This window comes from Balaenoptera borealis (genome assembly GCF_965194805.1).
Source record: "Balaenoptera borealis genome assembly, chromosome: 21".
Classification (NCBI taxonomy): domain Eukaryota; kingdom Metazoa; phylum Chordata; class Mammalia; order Artiodactyla; family Balaenopteridae; genus Balaenoptera; species Balaenoptera borealis.
Genome location: NC_138880.1, coordinates 28,349,913 through 28,377,725, shown reverse-complemented (window position 1 = coordinate 28,377,725; position 27,813 = coordinate 28,349,913). Strand labels below are relative to the sequence as shown.

At 38.4% G+C, this 27,813-nt stretch overlaps 1 protein-coding gene across 1 annotated transcript in view; it reads left to right on the top strand.

The window, feature by feature from the left end:
• CSMD1 (CUB and Sushi multiple domains 1) overlaps nt 1-27,813 on the top strand; it is a 1,790,960-nt gene that overhangs the window by 1,285,797 nt on the left and 477,350 nt on the right. Inside the window, exons 9-10 of the mRNA XM_082374695.1 lie at nt 3,312-3,436; nt 13,801-13,922. Coding sequence (XP_082230821.1) covers nt 3,312-3,436; nt 13,801-13,922 — 247 coding nt within the window. The remainder of the gene's footprint in view (nt 1-3,311; nt 3,437-13,800; nt 13,923-27,813) is intronic.

Genomic DNA, 27,813 nt, shown 5'->3' with positions numbered 1-27,813 from the left:
CCAAAGGGAAGCAATAATCTCATTTTCCTTCCTTTATGTTTGACCATGCCTAGAAATTGTGTGAGATACTAGCACCTTAGTTTGAGAGGATCATAAAAAATGCTGAAGCACTCTTAAATCCCGACTCTCCCTAACCTGTTATTAATCGCATCATTTGGTGTATTTTGTTTACAGTACTTAACAACACTTTCATTTTCTTCTTATTTGATTTGTTTGTTTGTTTTTTTGTCCTCCATTAACTAGAATGTTATCTCCATGAGATTGGGACTTTGTCGGTCTTATGAATTTCTGCATATTTAGTACCTGGAGTAGGGTGTGGCACACAGTGAATATTCAATAAAAATATATTGAAAGAATGATGAAAAAGTATGAAAACTGAAATTTAGGTAAACAAAGAGAACTGAAGATTGGGGCCTGGAATAGAGAACACGGAGATATAATAGTTGTTTTCAAACCAAATATTTAGATTTACTTCATTTATTCAATGTGGTTCCGGAAGTTTAAATAAGACCAAAGGCCAATGAAATTATGATGTATATGTCTAAAAAGTATAGCTGTTTTAAATAACTGCTGTGACTGACAATGAAAATTAGAATTATGTTTACATTTTGGTTTTTCCACTTTTCCCTTTCAAAAATAATACATATTATGTCCTTATAACACAGTGTTTCTCAAAATTACTTCCATAGAATTGTTTTTTTGTAACTTTTTATTTTCTATTGGAGTATAGCCAATTAACAGTGTTGTGATAGTTTCAGGTGCACAGCAAAGCGACTCAGCCATACATATACATGTATCCATTCTCCCCCAAAGTCCCCTCCCATCCAGGCTGCCACATAACATTGAGCAGAGTTCCCTGTGCTATACAGTAGGTCCTTGTTTGGTTATCCATGTTAAATATAGCAGTGTGTACGTGTCAGTCCCCACCTCCCTAACCATCCCTTCCCCCACCCTTCCCCCCTGGTAGCTGTAAGTTCATTCTCTAAGTCTGTGGGTCTGTTTCTGTTTTGTAAATAAGTTCATTTGTATCATTTCTTTTTAGATCTCCCAGACCAGGGCTCGAACCCATGTCCCTTGCATTGGCAGGCAGACTCTCAACCACTGCGCCACCAGGGAAGCCCAACTTATTGTAGTTTTGACTTGCATTTCTCTAGTAATTAGCGATGTTGAACATCTTTTCATGTGCCTTTTGGTCATCTGTATGTCTTCTTTGGAGAAATGTCTGTTTAGATCTTCTGCCCATTTTTTGATTGGGTTGTTTGTTTTAATGATATTAAAGCCGCATGAGCTGTTTGTAAATTTTGGAGACTAATCCCTTGTTGGTCACATCATTTGCAAATATTTTCAACACTCATTTATGATAAAAACTCTCCAGAAAGTGGGCATAGAGGGAACATACCTCAACATAATAAAGGGCATATACGACAAACCTACAGCTAACATCATACTAAATGGTGAAAAGCTGAAAGCATTTCCTGTAAGATCAGGAACAAGACAAGGATGTCCACTCTCGCCACTTTTATTCAACATAGTTTTGGAAGTCCTAGCTACGGCAATCAGAGAAGAAAAAGAAATAAAAGGAATCCAAATTGGAAGAGAAGAAGTTAAACTGTCACTGTTTGCAGATGACATGATACTATACATAGAAAATCCTAAAGACACCACCAGAAAACTACTAGAGCTCATCAGTGAATTTGGTAAAGTTGCAGGTTACTTTCATAGAATTCTAGTTGCCCTGGATATTTAGTGCAAAAGGGCTCCCTGACCAGATAAATTTGGAAAATTCTACATACTTTACATTCTCTTAAGTAGGTGAAACACATTTTGCATATTAAATTTTAGTAAACTGAAGGTCCCCTTTGGAAAAGAAAGATGCTTAATTTTGTTTAATCCAGAATTTTTCAAATTGATTTGACCCTGATTTGATGATTTTTATAGACATCTGTGATGATCCTCTGAGAGTGTTATACAGAAGTGTGGGAAATGCTGCTGTAATGTTACTGGAATAATGTTCACTGTGATATTCCAGATTAGACTTTTTCAATAAGCAGGAAAGGAAAGCATTTGTTTATTTTTTTCCTTATCTTTTATCTATTAATAACTTTACACATAACATGGGCAACTATGCATATGTTCTCTCAAAGACTCTCTTTCATTCCCATTTTTGTCAGCATCAACGTCAGGGTTTGTCAAATGGAAGACACAGGTAGAATTTCCTCTTGTAACAATAGGCTTGTCAGATAATAAAATAATGCTGCACTCAACTCAATGCCAGACAACAGCCTTAGAAGAAGTGATTGGGTGTGCTCAGACCTGATGTATGCCTCTCACATCTTCTCATGCACCTGTTGGTTTGTGATTCTGCAATCACGTTTTGTTACTGCTTACAACCTTAGGGCTTCATGTTTTCAGAGGCAGCTCTGGAGCCAAAGCAGTTTTTCATCTAACTCTAGGCTGGATGGATTGCTTTTTTCTAAATAAAATTATTCTTTTCCTATAAGATGTATTTCTGAAATATAATAGCACTGGCCTCCGTCTGAATATAATTAATATAATTAATGTTTGCAATGATAACAAATTCTTTACTGAGACATTTTTTTCCTTGATTTTCATTGCAAGCAAGTTTTATAATGATGATGATAACACTTAACATGAGATTTATCTCTTTAAAATTTTTAAGTGTACATTACTGTTGACTATAGGTACAATGATGTATAGCAGATCTCTAGAAATTATTTATATTACTTAACTTAAACTTTATACCTTTGAATTAATAACTTCCCATTTCCCCTCTGCCTCCCTTCCCCCTAGCCCCTGGCAACCACCATTCCAGTCTTTGATTTTATACATTTGACTGTTTTTGATACCTCATATAAGTGGAATCATACAGCACTTGTCTTTCTGTGTACTGAGACATTTTCTTAACCCAGGCTTTTTCAGTTTTTTTTTTTGGTAAGATATTTATCCACGTGGAATGACATCCAACTTTGTTTTGTTTCCAGGGTTCACTTCTTTCACATGCATTTTCTTACTTAAGCCACAAAACATGGTCCTGCCACCTTTGTTATTGTCTTAATTTTAGAGAAGATACCTTAAGGATCATATATTTATTTAGCAGAAGTTGGCAGAACGGAAATTTGAACCCAGGTCTTGTGCTGCATTAGAGGGTTGTATCTGTGAATAATTACTAATGGATCGCTTAATGTTTAATATCGTTTTGACGGCATAACACAGTAGCAACACTGTGATGATTTTTTTAAGAAGTCTTCCATGAATAATTTGGGTTGTTTTTTGGTTTTGTAATTGCTCAGGGTTGGTGCAAATGTACAGTTCTCCTGTGAGGACAATTACGTGCTCCAGGGATCCAAGAGCATAACGTGTCAGAGGGTCACGGAGACTCTGGCTGCGTGGAGTGACCACCGGCCCATTTGCCGAGGTAAGGCCTATGTGATTGCGTCTGCCCAGATACTCTCTTTACTCACATTTGGCATGCTTTTCTGAACGATGTAAGTGCAAAGCACTGTGTATAGGCAGAGCAAAACGTGGTGATGATTTATGCTTTCATAGTGATGTAAGTAAACAAGAAATATTTTTTGAAATTTCTTAGGAGGCAAACATTTCCAAGGATATTTGTGGTTTTTAAATTTCAGGAAATACATGAGTAAATCTAATCATTCAAACACACACACATACTCGATATAACTTGGTATCCATCTATCTATATACACAGTTTGCATATGTATGAAAATATGTTACATAACCAGATGCTTTGGAAAACTTTATGCATGTCCCTACAAATCTAAAAATTCTCACTTTGCAATAGTAGTGAAGTTGAATTCTTGGGTTTTGATAGTATCAGTGATAAAGGGAGTTTGTTAGCATGATCTGAAGCCATCATTTTATTATTAAATCATATTAAACTAGGACATAGAAGAGCAAAATACTGCATTATCATCATCTTCTTCAATGAGGTCAAAGTATGTATTTGTTGCTTCTGTGAAGTACGTGAAGAATTCTACCAGAATTATAGAAGCCATAGTGAACCCAGCAGAAAACTGTTTTGGCTATTTTACTAAGGAAGAATCAATAAAATTAAAAGAAGAACTAGGTATTTTGTTTTGTTTGCATTTTGGCCATAAAATAATTTATGCAAATTGGTAGTTTTAAAGGAAGAAGAAAAAAAAGTACTAAGTTGAACAAGGAATAAAAAGTATATTCTTATATACTTTCATATATAAGAATATCTTATCCCTCCTTATAGTCTTTTTCAAGTGAATGGATTCATAAATTTTTATTTTAAAATGTTCCAGTTGTAAAAAGGTACAATACAAGATAAACAGTGTAAGTTATATCCTGTGAAATGAAGTAGTTGCAAAATACATTGCTAGTTTCATCAAAGCTAAAATACTAGATCGCAGGCTTTATTTAGTATAGTGTACCTTTACCTATAACAACTTGGTGGCTTTTTACATGTAGAAAACACAGCTTTGTAGCATCTGTGCATCCTGAGGGCAGAGTGGGCGTGTGGTCTGGTTGCAGGTGGCCCTTTCCCATGAAAAATTTCCCTTCTTGGAGAAGCACCCATCTCTGGTCAGGAAATGTGTATGGCTGCGTCCCTCCCCTTTTGGTCCCTAGACTATTTGTACACTAATACTAAAGCGACATCATTAGGCTTTCAAAGGAACTGTAGCAAAATCCTTATTCCCATGAAAGGGTGGTAAGGTTCATGCCCCAGTTACAAATGAGGACTAAGCTACAGGTATTATCGTTGCCCTAAGGAAAAAATATGCTTTCATTTTCAAATGTTTTTCTTGCTCTTCTATACCAGGAACATATGTCATTATTTTAAAAGCCCACACTAGACAAAACTAGTAAATGTGCATCTGCTTTCAATTGATATTTTAGAGTAACATAAAGGGACTATTGAGTAGGATATTATTTGATTCTTACCTTATTTATGAATCCAGAAGTTTTCCTTTTTTTTCCCCTTTGCCCCAAATCTCATCTACACTCAAAACAATTTCCCAGCACGTTGGCCCCAGCTTAACGCTGATTTGGTTGGTGTCAAACACTCAGGTGCTTGCTCCATCCAGGCTAATGGTGGGACAGTTCCCTCCATCCCCCTGGACCACCAACTGCTCACTTTTAGAGGTAATTAGAGGAGGAGTCATTTGACTTCCTGTTCCCATAGATTCTAATGTCCTACTTTATCATTTTAGAAGAGAAAGCTCTCCCACAGGGTCTTTGTCTGTTGTGTGGTCCTTGGTCTGGTTTCCCGTGGAAGCCTCCTCACCTCTCTCCACACCCACTTCTCTTTTTCACACTCAACTATATTCATCTCCTCTTTCTTCCTCCCAGCTGTTAACTGTTTTGCTTTAATAACATGTACCTTCATTTTCATGGACTAATCCTTTAGCTCTTTTTCAATTTATTACTTTTAACTTTCTGAAATAATGAGCTATAGCAGCAAGAAATAATTAAGGAAGAGTTTTCTTATAGGATGTATATTTTAAATCTGCGTACTAGAACGATAACAGACTGTGTCTAGAGAACAATAAAAAATATCTAAAAACACAGTTTTAAAGAAATATGTATTTTAGAGCATTTGGAGTAGTACGGCATTAAACAAAAAAAATTAAAGTCCTGAAATCTCCTAAATAGGAGAATTTGAGATAAACTGTTTAGAATTAGGTGATAACAATTAGGTGACAGAAAACCAAACCCAAGAGAAGCTTAAAACAAATGGAAGTGGATTTCTCTCTTATACAGAAGTTAAGAGCTAGGCAGTACAGGACAAGGATGGCAGGTCTGTTTCAGATATGAAAATTTCCTCAAGGCTCACTCTGTCCTCACTATGGTCACGCCTCCATCCTCATAGTCCACGGTGGTGTCCAAACTCCAGGTGACTGGATGGAGGAGGTTAGAAGAAACAGGGAGAGACCTAGCAGATGTATGCTAACGAGAGTCTGCAGAAACCGTCACATGCATTTCTGCTCATTCTCATTGGCCAAAATCCAGCCAGATATTCTCACCTTGTTGTGAGACTTAGAAACATATATATTTTTTATTCTGTATGTTTAAATATATACCAAACAATTATACTTCTATGAAAGAAAAGGAGAATAGATATTAAGGGAATCTTTGCCATGGGGGTATATTTTTATAAGGAGAAATGGGATAAATCACTGAATAAATGACACTTTTTTTTTTTTTTTTGCTTCCCTGTATCATCTGCAGCTTTTCATGAGTGGAGAGTGCAAATAAATTAGAGAATCATTCATCCCTCTCTCACGTCCCTTGGCATTTTTGTATCAGTGCAGGACTATATGTGTAAGCTATATGGATGAAAAAAAGGGTGGAGGTGTGTGTGTAAGGGCTCATCTGTAAGTATCATGGTTAAGCCAGGAACCTGTCCTCCACTTCAACACCCAACTCCCTTTCTCTGCCCTGCACTCACCTCCTGGCCACATGGCCCTCTCACAAGAGGCAGCTTCCTCCTGCAAAGGCAGCAGGAACACCCTTCCCTCTAGTCTGGGTGACAGAGTCTTATATAACATAAGTAATCACCATGTACCATGACCTGATCAATTACATATACAGATGGATGGTCAAACGTCTTAGTGCATCTGTAGGCTGACCCAATAGAGGATCACTTCGAGCAGTCTCTAGAGCAGGGCTCTCCACTAGAAATAAAATGCAAGCCACAGATGTAATTTTAAAACATCTGGTAGCCAGATTTGAAAAGGAAAAGAAGCAGGTGCAGTTAATTTTAATAACATATTGATAATTTATTTAACCCAAAATATTACAAATATCATTTTAATGTATAGTCAAAAAGATTATAGGGAGATGCTTTACTTTTTTCTCTTTCTTTTATTCATACTATGTCTTGGAAATCCAGTGTGCATTTTATGCTCAGAGCACATCTCAGCTCAGACCAGTGGCATTTCAAGTGCCCAATAGTCAGATGTGCTAGTGGCTACCATGGACAGCGCCACTCTGGCTGTGAAGCTCAGCCCAGTTCCAGTTTTCTCAGCGCTCAGCACGCTTGTGGGTGTGAAGGGAAGCAATGACCTCCATGAGTCATGGGTGGTTTCCTGGCAGGCATCCCTCAGTGTAGAACGTACTTTCTTCTATTAAAGCCCATACATTTTCCAGGTTGGCAACATTTAGGAACCCTGAGTCTGTCATCATTCCCTCCTTTAAATAGTGTCTCTACTGGCTTTTAATGACTGATTCCTCAATTAAAGAAGAGCTGAAAAAACCTTTCTTTAGGTGGAGCTTTTATGGCTGTTTCTATAAAGATAGCTTTAGCTGTCTAAAATGTAGGGGGAAATGGATAACATGAAACATAATGATGTTTCAAATGCTACCCAAAACAGAACGTAGGGATATTTACTTAGCTGTCAGTAGGTTCCAGACACCAAGTGCAGTTTTTCAAGTTCATCTTCTCCTCTGTGCTACCCCGTAATACATTGTACGTAAGAGGCGAGCACCATGGTTTGGGTCTTCCTGATGCACTCTGAGCCTTTAAAGCAGCCCTTACATTGATCATCTCAGCCACACGTTCTAAATTCAGCTATCTATCAAATGCAATAAAATGCCTCTGGTCTGAGCATTGCATGCATTATGAGATTTCAGCTCAGTCAGTTAAGGAAGGACTGATTCTCAAGGCTCCCTTCTTCATGAAGGGTCTCTAACTCTTAAGTAATTATCATGCCTTCTCCACAGAAGGAATATCTGATAGAGGCATTTGATAAATTGCAGGGAGTCAGGAGTGATCTTTCACATCTGGACACTGGGTCCTAAGCCAATGCTTACTTACATTAGCTAATTAGCTCTGAGAATGGGAGATGTTACCTTTTCTTCCTGTTACCACAGGGATGAATGGTTGCCATAGCTCAGTAATTACACAAGTGATTTTGTTTGAAATTATGCTTACTTCATTTAGGGATATGAAAACAACCATTATGATTTTTCACAGGGTAAAATATGAGCTGTTTGAAACTGTATAAGTATCTTTAACTAGCAGTAGATTTTTTAAATAAGCAAACAAAAAAGAGAAGAAGAGGATATACTTCTTTTTTTTAAGTAAAATGTTCCAGCTGGCATTTCATTCCATCAATATTTAGGGGGGATATATAGAGAGAGTTTCTTTTAATGCTAATGCACTTTGATCTGTGGAATTAATATTTTTAGTTGCTCTCTGAGTTGAAAGGGCACATAAGAAAAGTGAAGTGTTTTTTGCAGTTCTAACTGTGGTTACACGGAAGCCAATTAGAGCTACCAAGGGTCACAGAATAAAGTTGTTATTATCTTGGGATTCCAGGTCAGGTTAGCTCAGAATTACCCTTAACTTATTAACTTTTCACTTACCAAGAACTTTACAGTTTATTCTTCCCTACTCACAGTTTCTGTCCATACAGAAATGACCTTTTAAATAGTAGTGAAAAGACCATTTATACCTGCAAGATGACTTCATTCTACCAGATTAAAGGTCCAGAGCCAATTGTAAGATTATATTTTAATACTGATTATTATATCAGGTATCTGTGAGCACAGAGATTTAAAGAAGCATACACACGTTTTAAAGAAAAAATATTTCCTTGTGATAGATATAAAAATATTGAGAACTCTCAGGGTTTGCTCTCTTAGGAATGTTCATATATAAGAGACGTCAGTATTAAGTGTATTTATCACGCTGCACATCACATCCCTGGTACTTATTTATCTTATAACTGGAAGTTTGTGCCTTTTGACCACCTTCCTCCCTCACACCATCCCCCGTCTTTGTAGCCACACATCTGATCTCTTTTTCTATGAGTTTGTTCATTTGTTTGTTTTTGAAGTATAATCGCCTACAACACCATGTTAGTTCCTGTTACACACCATAGTGATTCCGTATTTCTGTACATTACAAAATGATCACCATGATAAGTCTGCTTACAATATGTCACCATAAAAAGTTATTAAATTATTACTGCCTGTATTCCCTATGCTGTGACTCATTTATTTCATGACTGCAAGTTTGTACCTCTTAATTTCTCACACTTTTAACTTTTACTTTAATTCCAGTGAATTTGGATAAATTTCTGGTTTCGCTTCTAGACTTACAAGGATTTATACTCTTTACTTGAATGTCACTTGGGAAAAAAACATGTTTTTCTCTATTTTTTATTAAGTTACTGGAAATAACAAAGCCATGTATTTTTATACCACTCCTCTCAAATTCTACTGACATAAAACGACCTGAAAGCTAATGTGAATTTGGTGCTAATTATGTTCCTAGAACCTGCCTGGGAAGTTTGTGACAGCTCCCTTGCATTTGTTTTCCTTCTGCCTGGAACACTTCTGCCCCAGCTGTCCACATGGGTCTCCATCCTACACTGGTCATCAGATGTTGTCTCATCCAAACCCTTCCATGCCCACCCTCTTCCAGATATGCTTTGAACCCTGACTCTGCTTTTCTGTAAAGGTCAAATATCCTCCTGAATTAGATGGTCAGGTGTTTAATTGCCTGAGGAAGTCAAGGAACTTAATTTTGTTCTCTCTCTGCTGTATCCTCTATGCCTGAAACAGTGCCCAACTCTTACAAAGCGTTTACTGTATATTTCCTTACTCCCTATGCTATGGTGTGTCGGACAATGCGCTGAAGGCTTTACTCGAATTCTTTCCTTCAATCCTTACAGCTATCATAGATGAAGTTACGATTATTATGTGGATAACCTGAGAGGCTTAAAATGAAATAATTTAAGATAAGACATCTAGTAACTTCATAAACCAGGCCTGGAACTCAGGTGTGATTAAGAAAAGCAAGCTCTTAACCTCTGACATACTTTCTGCATTTTGGTTGACAGTCTGGTTATAGACATAAAATCTGTGGTTTTCTTCTAAATCATACAAGATATACACTATCCAGTATAATTCTTAATGTGCTTGAAAAAAGCTTCAGATGTGAGTCCAGATATCCTATTAATTTAAGTTTGGTCAATTAGAATATTATTCTCTTCAACTATTTTGATTAATTAAGTAGTTACTATAGAACAGTAAAGATTCCTGGAACTGATTATACATAAATAGATAAATGACTACTTCAAATTATATAAGATAAATTATGTGAAACAAATGTTTTATACGTAATAAATATTCAGTGATTAAATGGATAAATGGCACAGATTGACATTCAGAATTGGTTAGTTTTATACTCCCTTTCCACTTTCCTTCTTGATCTATATTTCCAATGATCATTTTGTGAATTCTGCTTTTATCTTAAAAACATGTAAGATATAAGCAAAATTTGAGTTTACAAATTTAGAACACTGTCACATGAGTGATATTAGCTACACATTAATTAGGTCGTGGTTATTATCAAAGAACATTTATTAAGCATTTTTAAGATTTAAGTGTAAATTACTTTACGTTAGGTGTTATATTTCCAAAAAGGTTTTGACAAGGGGGAAAGCCTTTGCAGGAGCAGAAAGTGATATTCAACTGCAATACGTATAAATGTGTATATACATTTCCATTATGGGAATGCATTTAAATCTTGCTATAAAAACTTGCTTGGCACTAGTATATTGTAATTACCTAATTATTTGCTTAATTAAATACTTTGTTGACTAATCCAATGTGTGTTTAATCCAGAAGCAACTGTTCGGGAAGTAGTTCCCCGTCTGCAAGGACACAGTGAGATTGCTCATCATAATCAGAGCAGGGCGCTAAGCTTTCTCTGTGTCTGAGCAGCTACAGGGGAAGGAGTAGAGTTCACTCTGCTCGCTCCACTATACAATTCAGAGAAATTGAAGCTTGGTATGACCCTTCCTGCAGCAGAACCAGAGAGCAGAGAAAAAACCCCAGGCAATAGATCATCTGCGGGAGACATAGAAGATAATGTCCAGTCTGTACTTCAACCACCATGTGGATTTGGATAATGGCACACAGAGATAATGATAACTCAAGAAACATTATTATTATCTGATAGTGACTCTGCATGTAGATGGTTGAACTTTGAGTTGTGGCCAGTAGAAAATCTGAGAATTGTCTCTGACTAGTAGGAAAGCCTTGATATAAGAAACTAGTACCTAATGAATCGTAATTGGTGTGATGACGGTAGGATGATCACATGATGAAGAGGCAGATGATTAGAATGGGGACGACTTAGAAAGGCAAAGACTGAGGTACTAGCTAAAATTTTCAACAGTTTCCCAAGAAAGAGTATTAGAAGTAAATAATTAGAGTTAAATCATATTATTTAAGCCTATCAACCCACTCAAAAAATACATCAACAAATATCTATGGGGTAACTGTTGAATGCCAGGAATTGTTCTGATTGTTGAGGTTATACAGGGAGGAAAACAAAACAAACAAAATCCTTGCCCTGAATATTCCCACATACTTCATTTCAGCTGATTATTTTGATGGCTTGATTAAAAGTATGGGTAGAAAAAAGAGTTAAAAAGTTAATTTATTAGGAAAAGGTACTGCAAAAATAGGGACATAGTTCTAAGAAAACGAAAAAATATTTTATGTATTAATTTGACAAGTTTTGGTGAGAAATACTTCTGAAGGGACTGGATTCATAACTTGTTCTGTGTGAAACACAGTACCATGTATGCAGGAAAATGTAGAAAATGTGCTGGTTCCCTATGTAAATTTTACTAATAGTTATCTCACTAAAAATATAATCACTAAAAATCCTATCTCCCCAAACAGTGGGTAAGGTGAATTTCATGAAGAGCTGGGAACCAATTTTAATAAGTCAAGTTGAGGTCAAGCTTCAAAGCAAACAACTAAGACCCAGGGCCATTGACAGGCTGTCAGATTTGGTGAACTTTCCAGCAGAGTGACAGCTGGGGCTGATGATTGGATGAATACAAATTGTCTGTGGTAATGTAACACATTAGTTCCCCACTGCACACATTCTTCACATGTCTTTTTTCAAAGTTTGAAATGCTTAGGATGGCACTTTGATAATATTACTTTAAAACTAGTCAACAGATATTTATTGAGTAACACTCTATGTTTCTGTCAGCTCTTCAGTGTGAAATTTCACAAAGTAGGGTAACACAAAGGTATGATAACTCAAATTTTATTGATAACTTTTCTTCTAAGTTTCTGTAATTAATACCCATAATATTAGAGGGCTTTAAGAAAATTTCGGATCTGAAGTTCATGATCCTCTCGAGAATGTGTTCCTAAAAGCAGACTCACTGGAGAGGGAAATCATACAGCACAGGTGTATGTGCTTGTGGGCTCTGCTCTGTTCAATGACCTTTGGAGCCAAAACACGCCTACTGGGTTTTGAAAACCAGATGACACTTTATCCATATTTATTAAAAAGGGTTGTTCATCTGGAAAGCAAATGCCAATATTTTAAAAGCTAACTTTCATATGTTTTTATTAATCAATGTATAGTAGATTAATTCTTAGCTAATTATTTTCATAGTAAGTATCAAGTACCTGAAATGTTGTGTAAAGTCAGCTTCCCACATTTTTTACGTCAGCAACTATCAACATTAGATATGGTGTTGAGGATATACAGATAAGTGAGGGAAGGATGCTTTCCCAAGGTCAAGGGAACCACAACCTTGTTGGAAAGAGAGATCTGTACATTGACAATTACAATACTAGGAATAGGCATAATCGATATTATTGCTGTATCAATGTAAATGGAAGAGAGAGAGATATTCCTGGAGGGCAGTTAGGGATTTCCCCATTAAATGGTTTCTGTGACTCCTCCCCTACAACCTGGCCCTTGGGGGTCAGAATCCTGTTCTCTTGTAGCTCAGTCTCTTAGGACAATACCTGACCTGCTCAGCCAACAAAAGGAAGGAAGGAAGGGTGGGTTATGAATAAAATCGACTCTTCAGTGGACAGCAGTTTAATCAGTTCGTGTGATATGATATCTTAGGAAAATGAACCTGAGCTTCTCTTGTATTAGTTCTTATTTGTGAAATTAGTTTCTTCTGCTCTTTTCTCAAACCCAGTTTAAATTATTAATGTTAAGAGTGGAGTTCAGGCTGACATGTGATTTACAAAATTGTGTATTGAGTTTTTAAAGGCTTCTTTCTTAAAGTGGAGGTCAGTTGAAATATTTTTATATTCAAAACTTAGTCATTCTTATTGGGTTATATTACTTCCGTGATTTACTTGGTCTTTCATTTTTAAGGTATTTTCTTTTTCCTTTTAGAGCCACCGTTTCTATTTTCTTTCTTCACAAATTCAACTGTATTTTAAGTTCTTATTTGCATTGTGCTATAAGGAAATTGGTACAGTTTGTTACAGAATACAATGATACAGTGTAAAACTTGAGAGGAAATTTAAATATCATCTGTTCCACCATCTTTTAAAATGAAAAGGATGAAGCTGGCGGGGGGGGGTCGAGATTACTGGTTCAAGGTCATATCGTATAGGGCATAGTTGAGACACTAACTCCGGTGTCCTGAATTCTTATTGCACTGCGTGCAACCAAAGGTCTCTACAGACCGTCTCTGAGTCAGAATGGCGCTTGAAATGGACTAATTTGATTTGACATTGTCCATGGTGCTATTGTAATTAAGTCATTCTGTGAATGGCAGTGCCTTGGGAAACATAATATAATAAAGAGTTCCAGGTAAACGTTGCAGATACCAAGCAAGGGTCCTGAAGGCTGAGTAAAATCTACTTGCCAACTTGAGTTCACAAATAGCTTTTCATTACAATAAATGCTAGATACATAACTTGAAGTTCCATGTATATCTTGTGTCTTCAGCACACAGATGAAATCCTGTGGAAAATAATATCATCTCTATGTACTTCTAGCTAGAACGTGTGGATCAAATCTGCGTGGGCCCAGTGGTGTCATTACCTCCCCTAATTACCCAGTTCAGTACGAAGACAATGCACACTGTGTGTGGGTCATCACCACAACAGATCCAGACAAGGTAAGGCTCTCATCTTCCCCCTCTGCGTACCTGATGAAATCAACACTCTGCCTGGGCAACTGTTTACAACGAACAACCTGGTGAATGTCATGCACCCTTAAATTTTGTTGTTTTAATTGAAAATCTGCTGCTGCATTGTGTGTGTATCTGTCTACATTTGTTGCAAAGCCAGTTTTAGATTCAATTAATTCTTAGTGAGTATTCTCAGTGTGCTTGCCTCCTACTGGTTCTGGAGGTTATGTTTACGCTCTTTTTTTTCCAGTTTTATTGTGATGTAATAGTTGACATATAACATTGTATAGTTTAAGATGTACAACATAATGATTTGGTGTGTGTTTTTAAATGATCACCACAATAAGTTTAGTTAACATCCATCACCTCACACAGTTACACGTATTTTTTCTTGTGATGAGAACTTTTAATATCTACTCAGCAAAACTTGATGACTGATGGGTGGAAGATGTGGAGTAAGGGGTGAGGAGCCATGGGCAGGTGGTTTTGATTCTGTTGCTTAACATTGTGTCCACATGGCTTCAAGTGCAGGTGCTGTGACGGGGGAGGAGGAGGAGGAATCAAGAATGGCTTTGGGGTGTGTGGTGAAGCCCTGACCAGAATGGGCACAGGGTCTAGCTTCCTGGGGAGTCCTGGTGGACATGCGCTGTCCTTGCATAATTACTGATGATAATGCCCTTCTTTATTCTCCTAATTATTCCCAATTGGAGCAATAGATTCTAAGTTCTCCCTACCTCGAACCAGGGAAAGGGCCTCAGAAACCAGTCTTTTATGGGAAGAGATGATGAGTTTGGCTCTAGGCATAGTGAGAGTGAGGTGCCTGCTGTATCTCCAAGTGGGTCTCCCTGGTAGAGGTCAATTCGGAACTCCCAGGTGTTTCCTTAGCTGCTGAAACCTGGGATGTGTGTGACATCATGCAGAGGAGACAGAAGGAGCCAAAGAGAATCCTGATGGTGGCATCATCTTTCTCTCAGGGCCAGCTGGAGGGCGGACTTGGCTCCACTGTCATGAATGGTAGTGATCTTGCAACTAGAAGTGCCACGTAGAGTTTCAAAATACTAAACTCTTGTATGGATGAAGTGGGATACCCTGGTGTTCCAACAGGGGAAGGAGTGGCTCCAAACTAAATCGTCAGGGGATTTGTGTAACTCCCTTCCAATATTTTAAAAAATCATTTAAATCCAGATTACATATGGGATAATCATAAATATTTTCCTATATGGAACATATGCCTGTATATCTGTGTTTCTATTTCTTTCCAATTGTCAACTGAAAAAAAGCACAGCCTAAAAGTTGAGGATTAGTTTTATTCGGCAGATGTACTGAGGACGTAAGCCCAGGAGACAGCCTCTCATATAGATCTCAGGGACTGCTCTGAAGAGGTACGGGAGGGGCCAGGATATAACGGAGGTTTTGGGAAAAAACAGGCAGTCGGACATCCAAAGATCCCTGTTAATAAGAGAAACCCAGACCTCTCAAGTTGAGGAATTTAGCGCTTTTCTATGTGTGGGAAGATGCAAGAGTCTGGGCTCAATGATATCATTCCTTTGATACGCACCTCAACTGTCTAGGGCCAGTATCCTGTTTTTCTCCAACCTGAATCCCCTCAGGGTGCAGAGGCTGGTGGCTTGATGGCCACAACATCCTTTGTTTACTGATGCAGCAGGCGACATTCTTCATCCACACTGTATATACTGGAATAATTGATATCTCTGTGCAAGTAAAGGAAGCTTAGAGTTCCCATTGTCTCAACCCTTTACCTGACAGAGAGGAAGCTGAGACCCAGGGAAGGTAAGATTGCACAGCTACTTACTCTTATTGAAGGATAAAAACACACGTGCTCTTTGCACTGCACTGTGATAGCCTCTTCGTTAGCTTTCTTCCTCCCTAAAGAAGAGTTATTTCTTTTGTAGCTATCTATTCCATTATCACTTTGACGAGAACCACAAGGAAGTGAAATAATAGGTTATTCAGTGCGTCAATAGGATATTCTTGGCTGTAGATAATAGAAGAGCTGACTAAAAGCCAGAAGTTTTAGGGAAAAAGTATTTCATGCAGAGCCAAGGAGATTCCAGGTTTAATTCAGGAACTCAGTAACTTTGCTGAGGGCTCAAGTGTTTCCCTTTCTTTTCTGCTTGGGTCTCCAGAGCAGTGATAACATCCCCCTCAGGTCACAAGATGCTGCCACACCATCACATTCAGTGTTCAGTGAAGAAATGTGGCATGTCTTTCTTAGAAATGGTAGGAGTTGTCTAGAAATTCCCAGAGGCTTCCCTTCTGGTCCAGTTGAGTAAAATGTCCACAATCCGGATCATGGATAGCCTGAGGAAAGAACCATCTGGAAGCCAGAGAAAGGGCCAATGGTTATGGGTAACCAGTCATGTCTGTCACATGCAGACAAGTAAAAAGGTCAAAGGAAGAGATTTTGCTAATCACCAGATTGATCTTTTGCTTTTCAAATGTTTCAGATCCCATTATAATCCTTTTTTACCAGACACCAGTGGACTAAAATTAGTTAAAACTCATTAAATATGTCCTTTGATGTTTTGAAGTTGATTTTTAAACTTGGCCAAACTGCAAAGTGACAAATGAAATTTATGCAGTTTGGGTTTATACATTTTTCTCATTATACAAGTTCACTTTTCTCTCTCATGTTTTTGTACATTTACATAGATTTTTTTCTAAAGACTTCATATATATTTTATTGACTCTGAACACGTAACACTTAACAACTTAAATTTCAGGAATTTTGTGTTATACTGCTTCAGAAAATTCTTTGTCTTCCTTTATTTATTTTGGTGAAATGTTCAGAGAAGAACCAAGGCTTCCAGTTGATAGACTAACACACTGATCTTCTTACAAGAGCACTACTTAGTCACCTGAAGGCATCTCAATTAAGCAGAATTACCATCCAAATTAAGCAGCAGCCATTGCCATTAAGTATAATTAGGCTTAATTTGATTCCTTGGGAGACAGTCCACATAAGGGGGTTTCCCGATGAAGCGCATGGTGATGAAGGTATATTACATATTGAGCATAAGAGAAAAGAACAGTTATGTAAAGGTTTCCAGACAGTGACTCCTGCTAGAAGCATTAACAGAATTCTAGATAAGAAGTTGTTGGTATACCTTAATTTGTTGTTTAACATGCTTTGTAAACTTTAAGAAATAAGATTGAATAGAAATCTAAAATCAATTTCCAAATTGATGAGTCAATGAGAGATTAGTTAGTAAACTCCTCTTTTTTTGAAAGATTAACCCTCTCATGATGATTTACACTCTTTCCTGGTCTTAGGTCTGCTTTGACCATTATATAACCAAGTTCCCTGTGTCAGTTTATACCAAGTGGTAACATAAAACAGCTGATAGAAAGTAATTATTGTGGGAAGTTCATTGTGTCTCTTAGTAACATATGTTACAATTTATGGTACTGAGGGATGTCAAGTTAAAAGGAATACTAGAAATCCATTCACTTACATATGTTTATATATATACATATATAATTATCCTAATGTATATTATATTAAAACACATTATATATAATGCATATTAGAATTATATGTATTAGTGTGTATTATGTGTATTATATTAATATGCATATATTAGGAGAACCTGATGTGTAGGCAGAAAGTTGAAAAAAAAAAAACAAAGTTCCTCAAGAAGATTCAATTTAGTGGAGAAGCAGGTTTCTAAAACAATTGTTCTTGCCGAACTAGTCTAGTAGAAATTCAGTAAAAATTAACACAGTAATAAGATATTTATTAATATATTTTATTGTAAACACATTAAACAATCCATATTTTCTCAGGTAAAACTCTTGAGGAGTCCTGTGACCAAATTCCCTAAAAGTAATAGGTGGTTAGTGAACCACAGATTATGGGAATTACTAGCAAATGCTCACAAACGTTTATCCCAGGGGTTGTCGTTGAAAGGATTAAACAGGAAGACAGCTTTCCTTGGAATCCTTTGATATATGCATATATGTGTGTGTGAGTGTGAGTGTTTATTTTTTTCTCAAATACATTTTGTGCTGGCATAATTTTAGTACCTAATTTTAATGTGAGCTCCTCAGAGAGTAGTATTCTTTTGGTGTTAAACTCAGGATTGAAGTGATTTAAGACATTTGAACGTTGTCTTATGTAGTTCGTCCAGGCTGCTATAACAAAATATCACAGACTAGGTGGCATACAAAAAACAACCATTTAACGTCTAATGGCTTTGAGCCCCAGTATTTCCTTACGGTGTTAACAGCACCCACCTTCGAAGGTTGTTGTGAAAAGTATAAAATCAGTGTAAAACACCTAAAACGTTGTCTTCCAAATACGAAGACAAATACCTCCTTCCTCCTCTTCCTCGCCTTGCTCCTCCCTCTTTCTCCATCTCTTCCTTTTCTTCCCTCCTCCTTCACCTCCTCCTCCTTCTCTTTATTATTATTCTTAATAATAATAAAGCTAGATTCAAAAAGACATAAATGGAACCCTGAATGGCAGGTAAAGGGTTTAAATGTGATGCTAATGGCCCAGGGTGTCAGTGTAGGGCACGGCATGGAGGGAAGGAAGGATATTATAATGCACATTATGTCTTAGAGACCATTCTGCCCACAGTCAGATGGACAGATTGGAAGGGCACAAGATCGGAAGCAGGAAACCTCAGGACTTTATTTTAATTATGAGACAATATGAACCTAAATCCGCACAACGGCATCAGACTTGGAGAGAAGAAAATGGATTTGAGAGATGTTTAAGAGATGGGTAACCAGTCACAGCAATTTATACATTTATATTGCACCTTTGATTTAATGAATAACTCAACATCTAAAGACAAATAAGAAAATTTGCTTTATGTTCAATGCTTTTAAGAAAATACAGCTGTTTATCAGAGTCCTTTTGGGGGAAGGAGCATTGACTTCTTTTATTATTCAGCGGATTTTGTACATAATTTGAAGTAACAAATTCATACAGATACAGAAAAGGCATTCATTTCAATTTACAACACTTTAAGCTGTTTAGAAATGGAATTTGAATAGATATAGTTCAACAGACTTTCTTTTCCCATTAGGGGAGTCACAGATTGGTGGAGAAGCAGAGACTAGACACCACTGTCGGCTATAACACTGCACTAAGTAAGCATCCTTGTGTTTCCCTCACAGACACCATTCCAGCCCAAATGCCATGATGGGGTCTGTTTACTTTTCTTGTATGTCACTTAACTCTGCCAGGAAAGTTGGGTTCCTTGCCAGCTTCCCTTCACTGCACGTTAGGGGCTCCCTTGTATTCTTCTGGACCGTCATCCTTCATCTTGTGTTATTGATTCATTACTTCGTCCTTGTCAACTCTCCAATATATTCCCCTCTCTGTACCAGCCCTTTTGTTGTCAGCGTCCTCCCCATCATCACTGTTTAATATTTGCAAACTCTTTCATGAACTGAGTTAGGGTCATGTGACTTTCCTTCTCAGGTCTCTGGACTTGCCCTTCCCAATATCCTATCCTTTCTTTTCTGTCACAGGGACACCTGCACTCTCTTCATTTTGCTCAGCTCTGACTCTTGACTTCTTTAGCCAAATTTACTTATTTTTATATCTCTTCTTGGCACTCAAAAGACAATAGAACACAAGGTGTGTGCTTTTTTTTTTTTTTTTTTTAATAGTAATCTTTTATTTATTTATTTATTTTTGGCTGTGTTGGGTCTTCGTTTCCGCGCGAGGGCTTTCTCTAGTTGCGGCAAGGGGGGGCCACTCTTCATCGCGGTGCGCGGGCCTCTTCACTATTGTGGCTTCTCTTGTTGCGGAGCACAGGCTCCAGACGCGCAGGCTCAGTAGTTGTGGCTCACGGGCCTAGTTGGTCCGCGGCATGTGGGATCTTCCCAGACCAGGGCTCGAACCCGTGTCCCCTGCATTGGCAGGCAGATTCTCAACCACTGCCCCACCAGGGAAGCCCAAGGTGTGTGCTTTTGATTTGCTTGCATTTTAAGCCAAAACCTGAATTACAGACACATGCACACTCACACACACACATGTGTACGCATGTGTATGCGTACACACACGCACACATGATGGAGACAGCATCAGCAGCGTGCAGACTGCAGTACAGAAGGGAAGAACGACTGCGGAGAGGTAGACACAGGCTTTGTGTGCAGCAATGATTGTATGTCCCCCTGTGCCCAGAAGAGTGATGCTTGGTCCTCAGGACAGAAGGGTGGAGAAGGTTTTATATTTGTTTGTTCCTTTTCTGTTTTCTGTAAGTGGTGTGTGTGTGCTTTATGATAAACGGAGACAGGAATATCCATTTTCTTTGAGGCTCTGAGGTTCCCTAGTTAATTCTTCTGTTCCTGGTTAACTTTACACATCTTAGAAGTGGTCACCTTTTATTTTTCTTTTAATATGTATCACCTACTCACCCTTTGCATTTATATACATTTCCTTTCTTCTTTTCAGTGCTCTTCTTATTTAACACAATAGTAATTATTACAAGTAGCAAAACAAAACGTATTCATTCAGCAAATTTTTGAGCCACACACTTTTTAAAAAATATATTTATTGGAGTATAATTGCTTTACAATGTTGTGTTAGTTTCTTCTGTACAAGAGAGTGAATCAGCTATGTGTATACATATATCCCCATATCCCCTCTCTCTTGCGTCTCCCTCCCACCCTCCCTATCCCACCCCTCTAGGTGGTCACAAAGCACCGAGCTGATCTCCCTGTGCTATGTGGCTGCTTCCCACTGTTTTACATTTGGTAGTGTATATATGTCCATGCCACTCTCTCACTTTGTCCCAGCTTACCCTTCCCCCTCCCCGTGTCCTCAAGTCCATTCTCTACGTCTGCGCCTTTATTCCTGTCCTGCCCCTAGGTTCTTCAGAACCATTTTTTTGGTTTGTTTTTTAGATTCCGTATATATGTGTTAGCATACGGTATTTGTTTTTCTCTTTCTGACTTCTCTCTGTATGACAGACTCTAGGTCCATCCACCTCATTACAAATAACTCAATTTCATTTCTTTTTATGGCTGAGTAATATTCCATTGTATATATATATGTGCCACATCTTCTTTATCCATTCATCTGTTCATGGACACTTAGGTTGCTTCCATGTCCTGGCTACTGTAAATAGTGCTGCAGTGAACATTGTGGTACATGTATCTTTTTGAATTATGGTTTTCTCAGGGTATATGCCCAGTAGTGGGATTGCTGGTTCATATGATAGTTCTATTTTTAGTTTTTTAAGGAACCACCATACCGTTCTCCATAGTGAGCCACACAGTCTTGTAGATAATTGGGAAAGAGTTACGAACAGAGAGCTTAGGTCTCAAGCAGAGCAAGGTCTGCTTGCATGGAGATGCCACAGCAGAAGGAAGAGGGAGAGACTCAGCCAACAGCCCAACTCAATAAAATATATTCAACTGGTGACCGGGAATCTCATGACAATGAAACAGGATGGAGAAATCATTTATTGAGGATATTTAGACATTTATAAAATAAAGTTAAACTTTGTATAATGCTTACCACCTAGACGTAACCCAGACATATATTTTTGTTTTAATATATGGTCTTCTGTTTTTTAATGTACACACATCCTGATTTAGCAAAAAATGAGGTCACACTCTAAAAGCTTTTATGTCACCCTTTTAAAGGACAAAGGGAAAAGTGTCCACAAGTAAAGTGGAGGAGGCTGTGTGTTTTTTTTTTTTTTTTTCTTTTTTTACGATTAGGTTGGTGAAAAATTTCCTTTGGTTTTCAAGTAAAAATAAAAGACACATTTTTCATTTTCACCAAGAACTTTATTGAACAATGTATTCACCCTTTTGTTCCACTACCTTCTGCCATCTTTCAGGAAACTTCATAATTCCATCTTCCCAAAATTTCTTATCTTTTTGAGCAGAGAACTGTTCCAGGTGCCTTTTACAGTCTTCCAGGGAATGGAAATTTTTTCCATCAAGAGAATTTTGTAAAGACCGAAATAAATGGAAATCTGAAGGTGCAATGTCTGGTGAATACAGTGGATGAATCAGAACTTCCCAGCCAAGCTGTAACAGTTTTTGCCTGGTCATCACAGAAACATGCGGTCTTGCATTATCCTGTTGCAAAATTATGCATTTTCTGTTGACTAATTCCGGATGCTTTTCGTCGAGTCCTGATTTCAGTTAGTCTAATTGGGAGCAGTACTTGTTGGAATTAATCCTTTGGTTTTCCAGAAGGAGCTCATAATAGAGGACTCCTTTCCAATCCCACCATATACTCTATACTCAACATCACCTTCTTTGGATGAAGACTGGCCTTTGGTGTGGTGGTGGTGGTTCATTTCGCTTGCCCACAATCTCTTCCGTTCCATGTTATTGCACAGTATCCACTTTTCATCGCCCGTCACAGTTTGTTTTAAAAATGGAACGTTTTTGTTATGTTTAAGTAGAGAATCACATGCGGAAATACGGTGAAGAAGGTTTTTTTCACCTAACTTATGTAGAACCCAAACATCAAAGTGATTAACACAACCAAGCTGGTGCAAATGATTTTCAAAGTTTGATTCGGATCTTTTGAGTATGTCGGCTGTCTCCTGCACGGTATAATGTTGATTGTTCGATTTGATCACTATCAACTTCAACTGGTCTACCTGCCCATGGAGCATCATCCAGCGAGAAATCTCCAGCATGAAACTTCGCAAACCACTTTTCACACATTCAATCAGTCACAGCATCTTCTCCATACACGGCACAAATCTTTTTTTACGTTTCAGTTGCATTTTTACCTTTCTTGAAATAATAAAGCATAATATGCTGAAACTGTTGCTTTTTTTCTTCCATCTTCAATATTAAAATGGCTACACAAAAATTCACCAATTTTGCTTAAGTTTTTTTTAAATGCACGCTGATATGACAGCTGTCACAATATAGTCTAACAAAATTGTTTTGAATGAAGTTAAAGAGAACTAAGCGCTACTAGAGCCATCTTACGGAAAAAAAACCAAACGAACCTTTTGGCCAACCCAATATCTTAAATTGGAAATAGCTTACCTTCATACTCTAAGCATTTCAACTGAAGGCAGGAGAAATGGTCAAATCTCCCAAAATAGAGGAAAAAAATTCCACAAACAGTAATAGATTTGTGTGACCAGTTCATGACTTGCTCAGAGCTAAAATTAAACTTTGTATCTTATTTATTATTTTTTTAAATTATTTATTTATTTATTTATGGCTTTGTTGGGTCTTCGTTTCTGTGCGAGGGCTTTCTCTAGTTGCGGCGAGCGGGGGCCACTCTTCATCGCGGTGCGCGGGCCTCTCACTGTCGCAGCCTCTCTTGTTGCGGAGCACAGGCTCCAGACACGCAGGCTCAGTAATTGTGGCTCAGGGGCCTGGTTGCTCTGTGGCTTGTGGGATCTTCCCAGACCAGGGCTCGAACCCGTGTCCCCTGCATTGGCAGGCAGATTCTCAACCACTGCGCCACCAGGGAAGCCCTCTTATTTTTAAGAGTTTTAAAATCTTGTTTGCCTATTTCTTAATGGCACAAAGCATAATGGTGCATCTTAGGAATCTTGACTTGAATGAAATAAGTTTTCATCTTTTGCAGGCAAGCCTCTTTCTACAGCATCTTTGAATTTCCAGTCTCTTGCGTGGTGGATGGCGTATAGTGAGGACCATTTGATGTTAATAAGTAGCTACGACAATGGCCAGGAGCGTGTTGTTTTCTATCACTAAGGAGGCAGAGAAAATAGTGCCATAATTCTTAGGGATATAGTTATCTCCAAGCCACCAGTCCCACAAATCTACATGTTATTTAGGTCTTAAATATGGCCAAATATAGTGTACTAATATGTTTCCATACAAAGAAAACATTATTCTCTTAGCAACATCTGTTGCATGTAACACAAAAGGTGCATTTGTTGCTATTAAACTTGGTTGTGGGTAATACTTTGCAAGCAGTTGGCTTTCCCATATTTTGTTGCTTTCATTAGGCTGTTTTGTATATTTGATGATGCCTGTTACGCAGCGGTTCCCACCAATATTCAGACTTAAGAAGAGAATATTCCAGAAGTCTGGAGAGGTCTGGATACTGTGTTCTTCTGTCTTCACAATCCTCTAAGTGATGCTTTGATGTGTGTTTTTGAAAGACTGTGTTTTGACCTGGGAATTGCTTTCACGGGTTTGCACTGCAGTGTGAAGCACGCTGAGGGCTGTCTACACTGCAGAGTGAGCCCCTGGCGGGTGATGGGGGTGCGGAGGGAGGGAGCCACACCCATTATACCCTCTGGTTGTCTCTCTGTGGTCACATGCTGGGAAGTTGTACTTGAAACTGAATAAACCTCCCAGGTAGCAGAAGTGGAGTAAATCACACCTTTCTTTCTTTTTTTTTTAATTAATTAATTTGTTTATTTTTGCTGTGTTGGGTCTTCGTTTCTGTGCTAGGGCTTTCTCCAGTTGCGGCAAGCGGGGGCCACCCCTCATCGCGGTGCGCGGGCCTCTCACTATCGCGGCCTCTCTTGTTGCAGAGCACAGGCTCCAGATGCGCAGGCTCAGTAGTGGTGGCACATGGGCCCAGACGCTCCGCGGCATGTGGGCTCTTCCCAGACCAGGGCTCGAACCCGTGTCCCCTGCACTGGCAGGCAGATTCCCAACCACTGTGCCACCAGGGAAGCCCACACACCTTTCTTTTAAAGGTGCTCACAATGGAGAAATGGAATTATTATTATTTTTATTAACAGCAGGCATATCCAGCACCTGCTTCACTGTTTTTGTGGCTTCCTCGAAGTCAATGGAGTGATTTTGAATTTTTCTATTTGTAACATTTGTTTTGCTGTTGTTGAGAAAAAGACATTTTATTTGACGCGTTTTACTAGAGGACTGAACCAATTATATCATCTCACAGGATCCCTTCTAAATTCTCACATGATGAACAAGAGCTCGTAATTAAATATTTCATGTTTATAAAATCCATTTAGGGCACTTATGATTCTGAATCATTCCAGTATCTGGTGGGTATTGTGAATAGTCTTATGTACACTGTATATTTGGAGTAATACAGATTTTGAAATATCTAGAGCATAACTTCGTTAGCTACATTCTTATCTTACATGCTTTGTCCTTAGTCTGGATTAAAATCACCAGTTTTAATATTCTCCCATTTAACATTGGGAGAATATGATCCATTCAAATATTTGCTTTATAGAAACAGTTTTACTGTCACATTTGACTGACTTGCAGAGTCCTATACTTGCAGAGTCCTATACAGATACAGTATGATTAAAATGCTCAACTATTACCTATTTCATAGAAAAATGGCTGGCATGTGTATATAGATAATTAGATGAATGGAAAATAAAGAGAAAATTTAAATTATGATTGGCACATATTTGAAAAAAAACCCTCACATTTGAATTAAAAGTTTCCAGAAGCAAATGTATATATACATATATATATTTTTAATGTATATGTAAAACAAATTTATCTTGATATAGGATTAAAGTAAATGAGCCTACAATTATGTACAGTCTTCAGTGAAGCAGGCTTTTAATAAGTCCCTTCAGATGTGGAATTTTCCAGGTGGAGCTCAGGTATACAACTTAAATCTGAGACACTGTGCCTCTGCCCTCCAGCCTCACCAGAGCTCCCCCTGCCCGCACCAGCCGTCAACAGAGATGGGCCCTTTGGGAGAATTGGCTGAATCCTCAGGGGTAACATTGGGCTGTGGATCACACCAGGTACACCCTGGTTACATCTCGAGAACAGAATGAAAACCTCCATGTAGCTCTGCCTTGAAGCATCTCCCCAATTCTGTCACTTGCTTCTGGGCCCCCAGCCACACACTGTGTCCCAGTTAGGCAGCACCCTTCGTGTTCTCCTCCTCCTGCTCTGAAACGTCTCCCTCTTCTCTGCTGTGATCTGACTCCGGTTGTGTAAGCTGATGTGATTTTTTAAAAAAATTATGCCATATTGACAATAGATAATTCAATCATTTTTCAAGCTCCCTGTGTCAGTGTCTTTTTTAAGTTTCCAATAATTCCCTCCGTCTTTCCTTCCAAATCATAGCGCAGTTTTCCCCACAGATAGCCCTCCTCTGCCACAGGAAATCACATCTCTGTCTCTTAGAGATTAGGAAGGATTGAGTTCCTCCATGTAGAGAAGCTCTTTGTCACTCATCGCTCTAAGATTTTTGCCATGTCATTCAGTAATTCAGAACGCAAGTCAGTGAAATCTCTGTTTTGTCCAAGCATGTGCCATAAATCTTTTCCATTTGAGACTTGTCATGTCACTGCCTCTGTGGGATTCGGGAAGTCTGTCCTCAGGTCCAACAAGGATGAGCCTCACTCTTCAGTATCTCAAGTCTGGAATTTGCAGAGTGGGGTGACCAGGAGGCCTAGGCCACCATCAGTGTACTTGTATTACAAAGAATGTCCTGTCTGTGCCGGTCACTGACTTCAGCATAGAAGTGCTGGGGCACATGGCCCTGAGTGCTTCTTATCAGTCATGTCTGTAACGTAGAATAAAATACCATCCTGTGGTTTATTATCAGTCCTGAGCTATGAGGAGCATAATGCATCATCAAGAAAAACTTCTATATCTTTACTTAAAAAAGTCTGAAAACAGAGCTCTCCCAATATAGTAGTAATGATTAGAGAAGTAAAGGATGTTAACAAACTTGGTTATAATGAAAAGCATATATTCAGTAAAATCTTTTTGTTCCCCCGAGTTCCCACAGGGTAGATTAGCTTCTTTCATTCATGGCATCCTGAAGCATTTACCCACCACATCTACCCGAAGACAGCCAATGTGTATTGGCTTTCATAATTTATTCATTTATTGGAATTTCCAAATATCTCAAGGATGGGAGCGGGTAGGGGATACTACAATACAGAAAAAAAGTGCCAGAAGATATTAGCTAATATTTACTGAGAAATTAACTTGTTCTAGAAACTGGAAGAAACTCTGTTCATTATTTTACTAAATTCTTAAAACGTGTGCCACAGGCTCTATTATTATTTCCTTTTTAAAGATAAGAAAACTGAATCACAGAGAGATTAAGTCTACGTTTTTAACCACTTACCCTAAGCAGCATCAGCTCTGAAAACATGATGAGAATGGTAATTAAAGTTAGATGAGTTTTATCCTGACAGACAGGCAGCCGGAGAGCTTTGAGAAACAGACCCTCCTGTGTGATCTGAAGAGGAGGAGTCACGTGAGATGCCATACTCCAGTTTTCACAAAAGAAGCGGAGACTGAAGCATCTAATGCAGGCTACATATGCCCGATGATTTGGTTTATTTACTCATTTAGAATTAGTGTTCATAGGGTGTCTGTGTGTGACCGGTCTAGGGCCCAGGACAGAGTACGTTTGGCCCCTCATAGGACTTACTTCTACATGAAACGAGAGGCAAAGAGGTAACATGATTTCGGGTGGTGACAGGTGCCTCGGGAAGCAAACAAACAAGTAAATAAATCGGTAAAACTGAGCAAAGAGATGGAGACTGATGGGGTCCAGGTGGTGGATTTTCGGTGTGGTGTATGGACAGGGTCGAATGCTGGGCTCATGCGATGGGGGTCATTTCTGCACCTCTTCTCTGCCCTTCACAATCTTCTTCATCTAGGTGTCCACAGAGTCCTTAAACATTCTTAAGTTTGTCTTTATTTTATACAGTTAATCATTTTGTAGCATTTCCCCCAAGCTTTCACAATAGTCCCTTCCTGTAAGAGAACCATGTGTTGTGACAACATGAGGATTTTCTGTTGTGAACAAGAGTCAAACCTCCCATGAGGTCAACAATTGGGCACCATCTGTATAGTTGCCAGCACAGTTTCTCTAACATCCTTTATTTCAGGATAGGAGTACAAACCTTTAAATACATCTTGGGCTTTGCTTATTTAAAGCACCTGTTACAGCAGAAAACATGTTCTT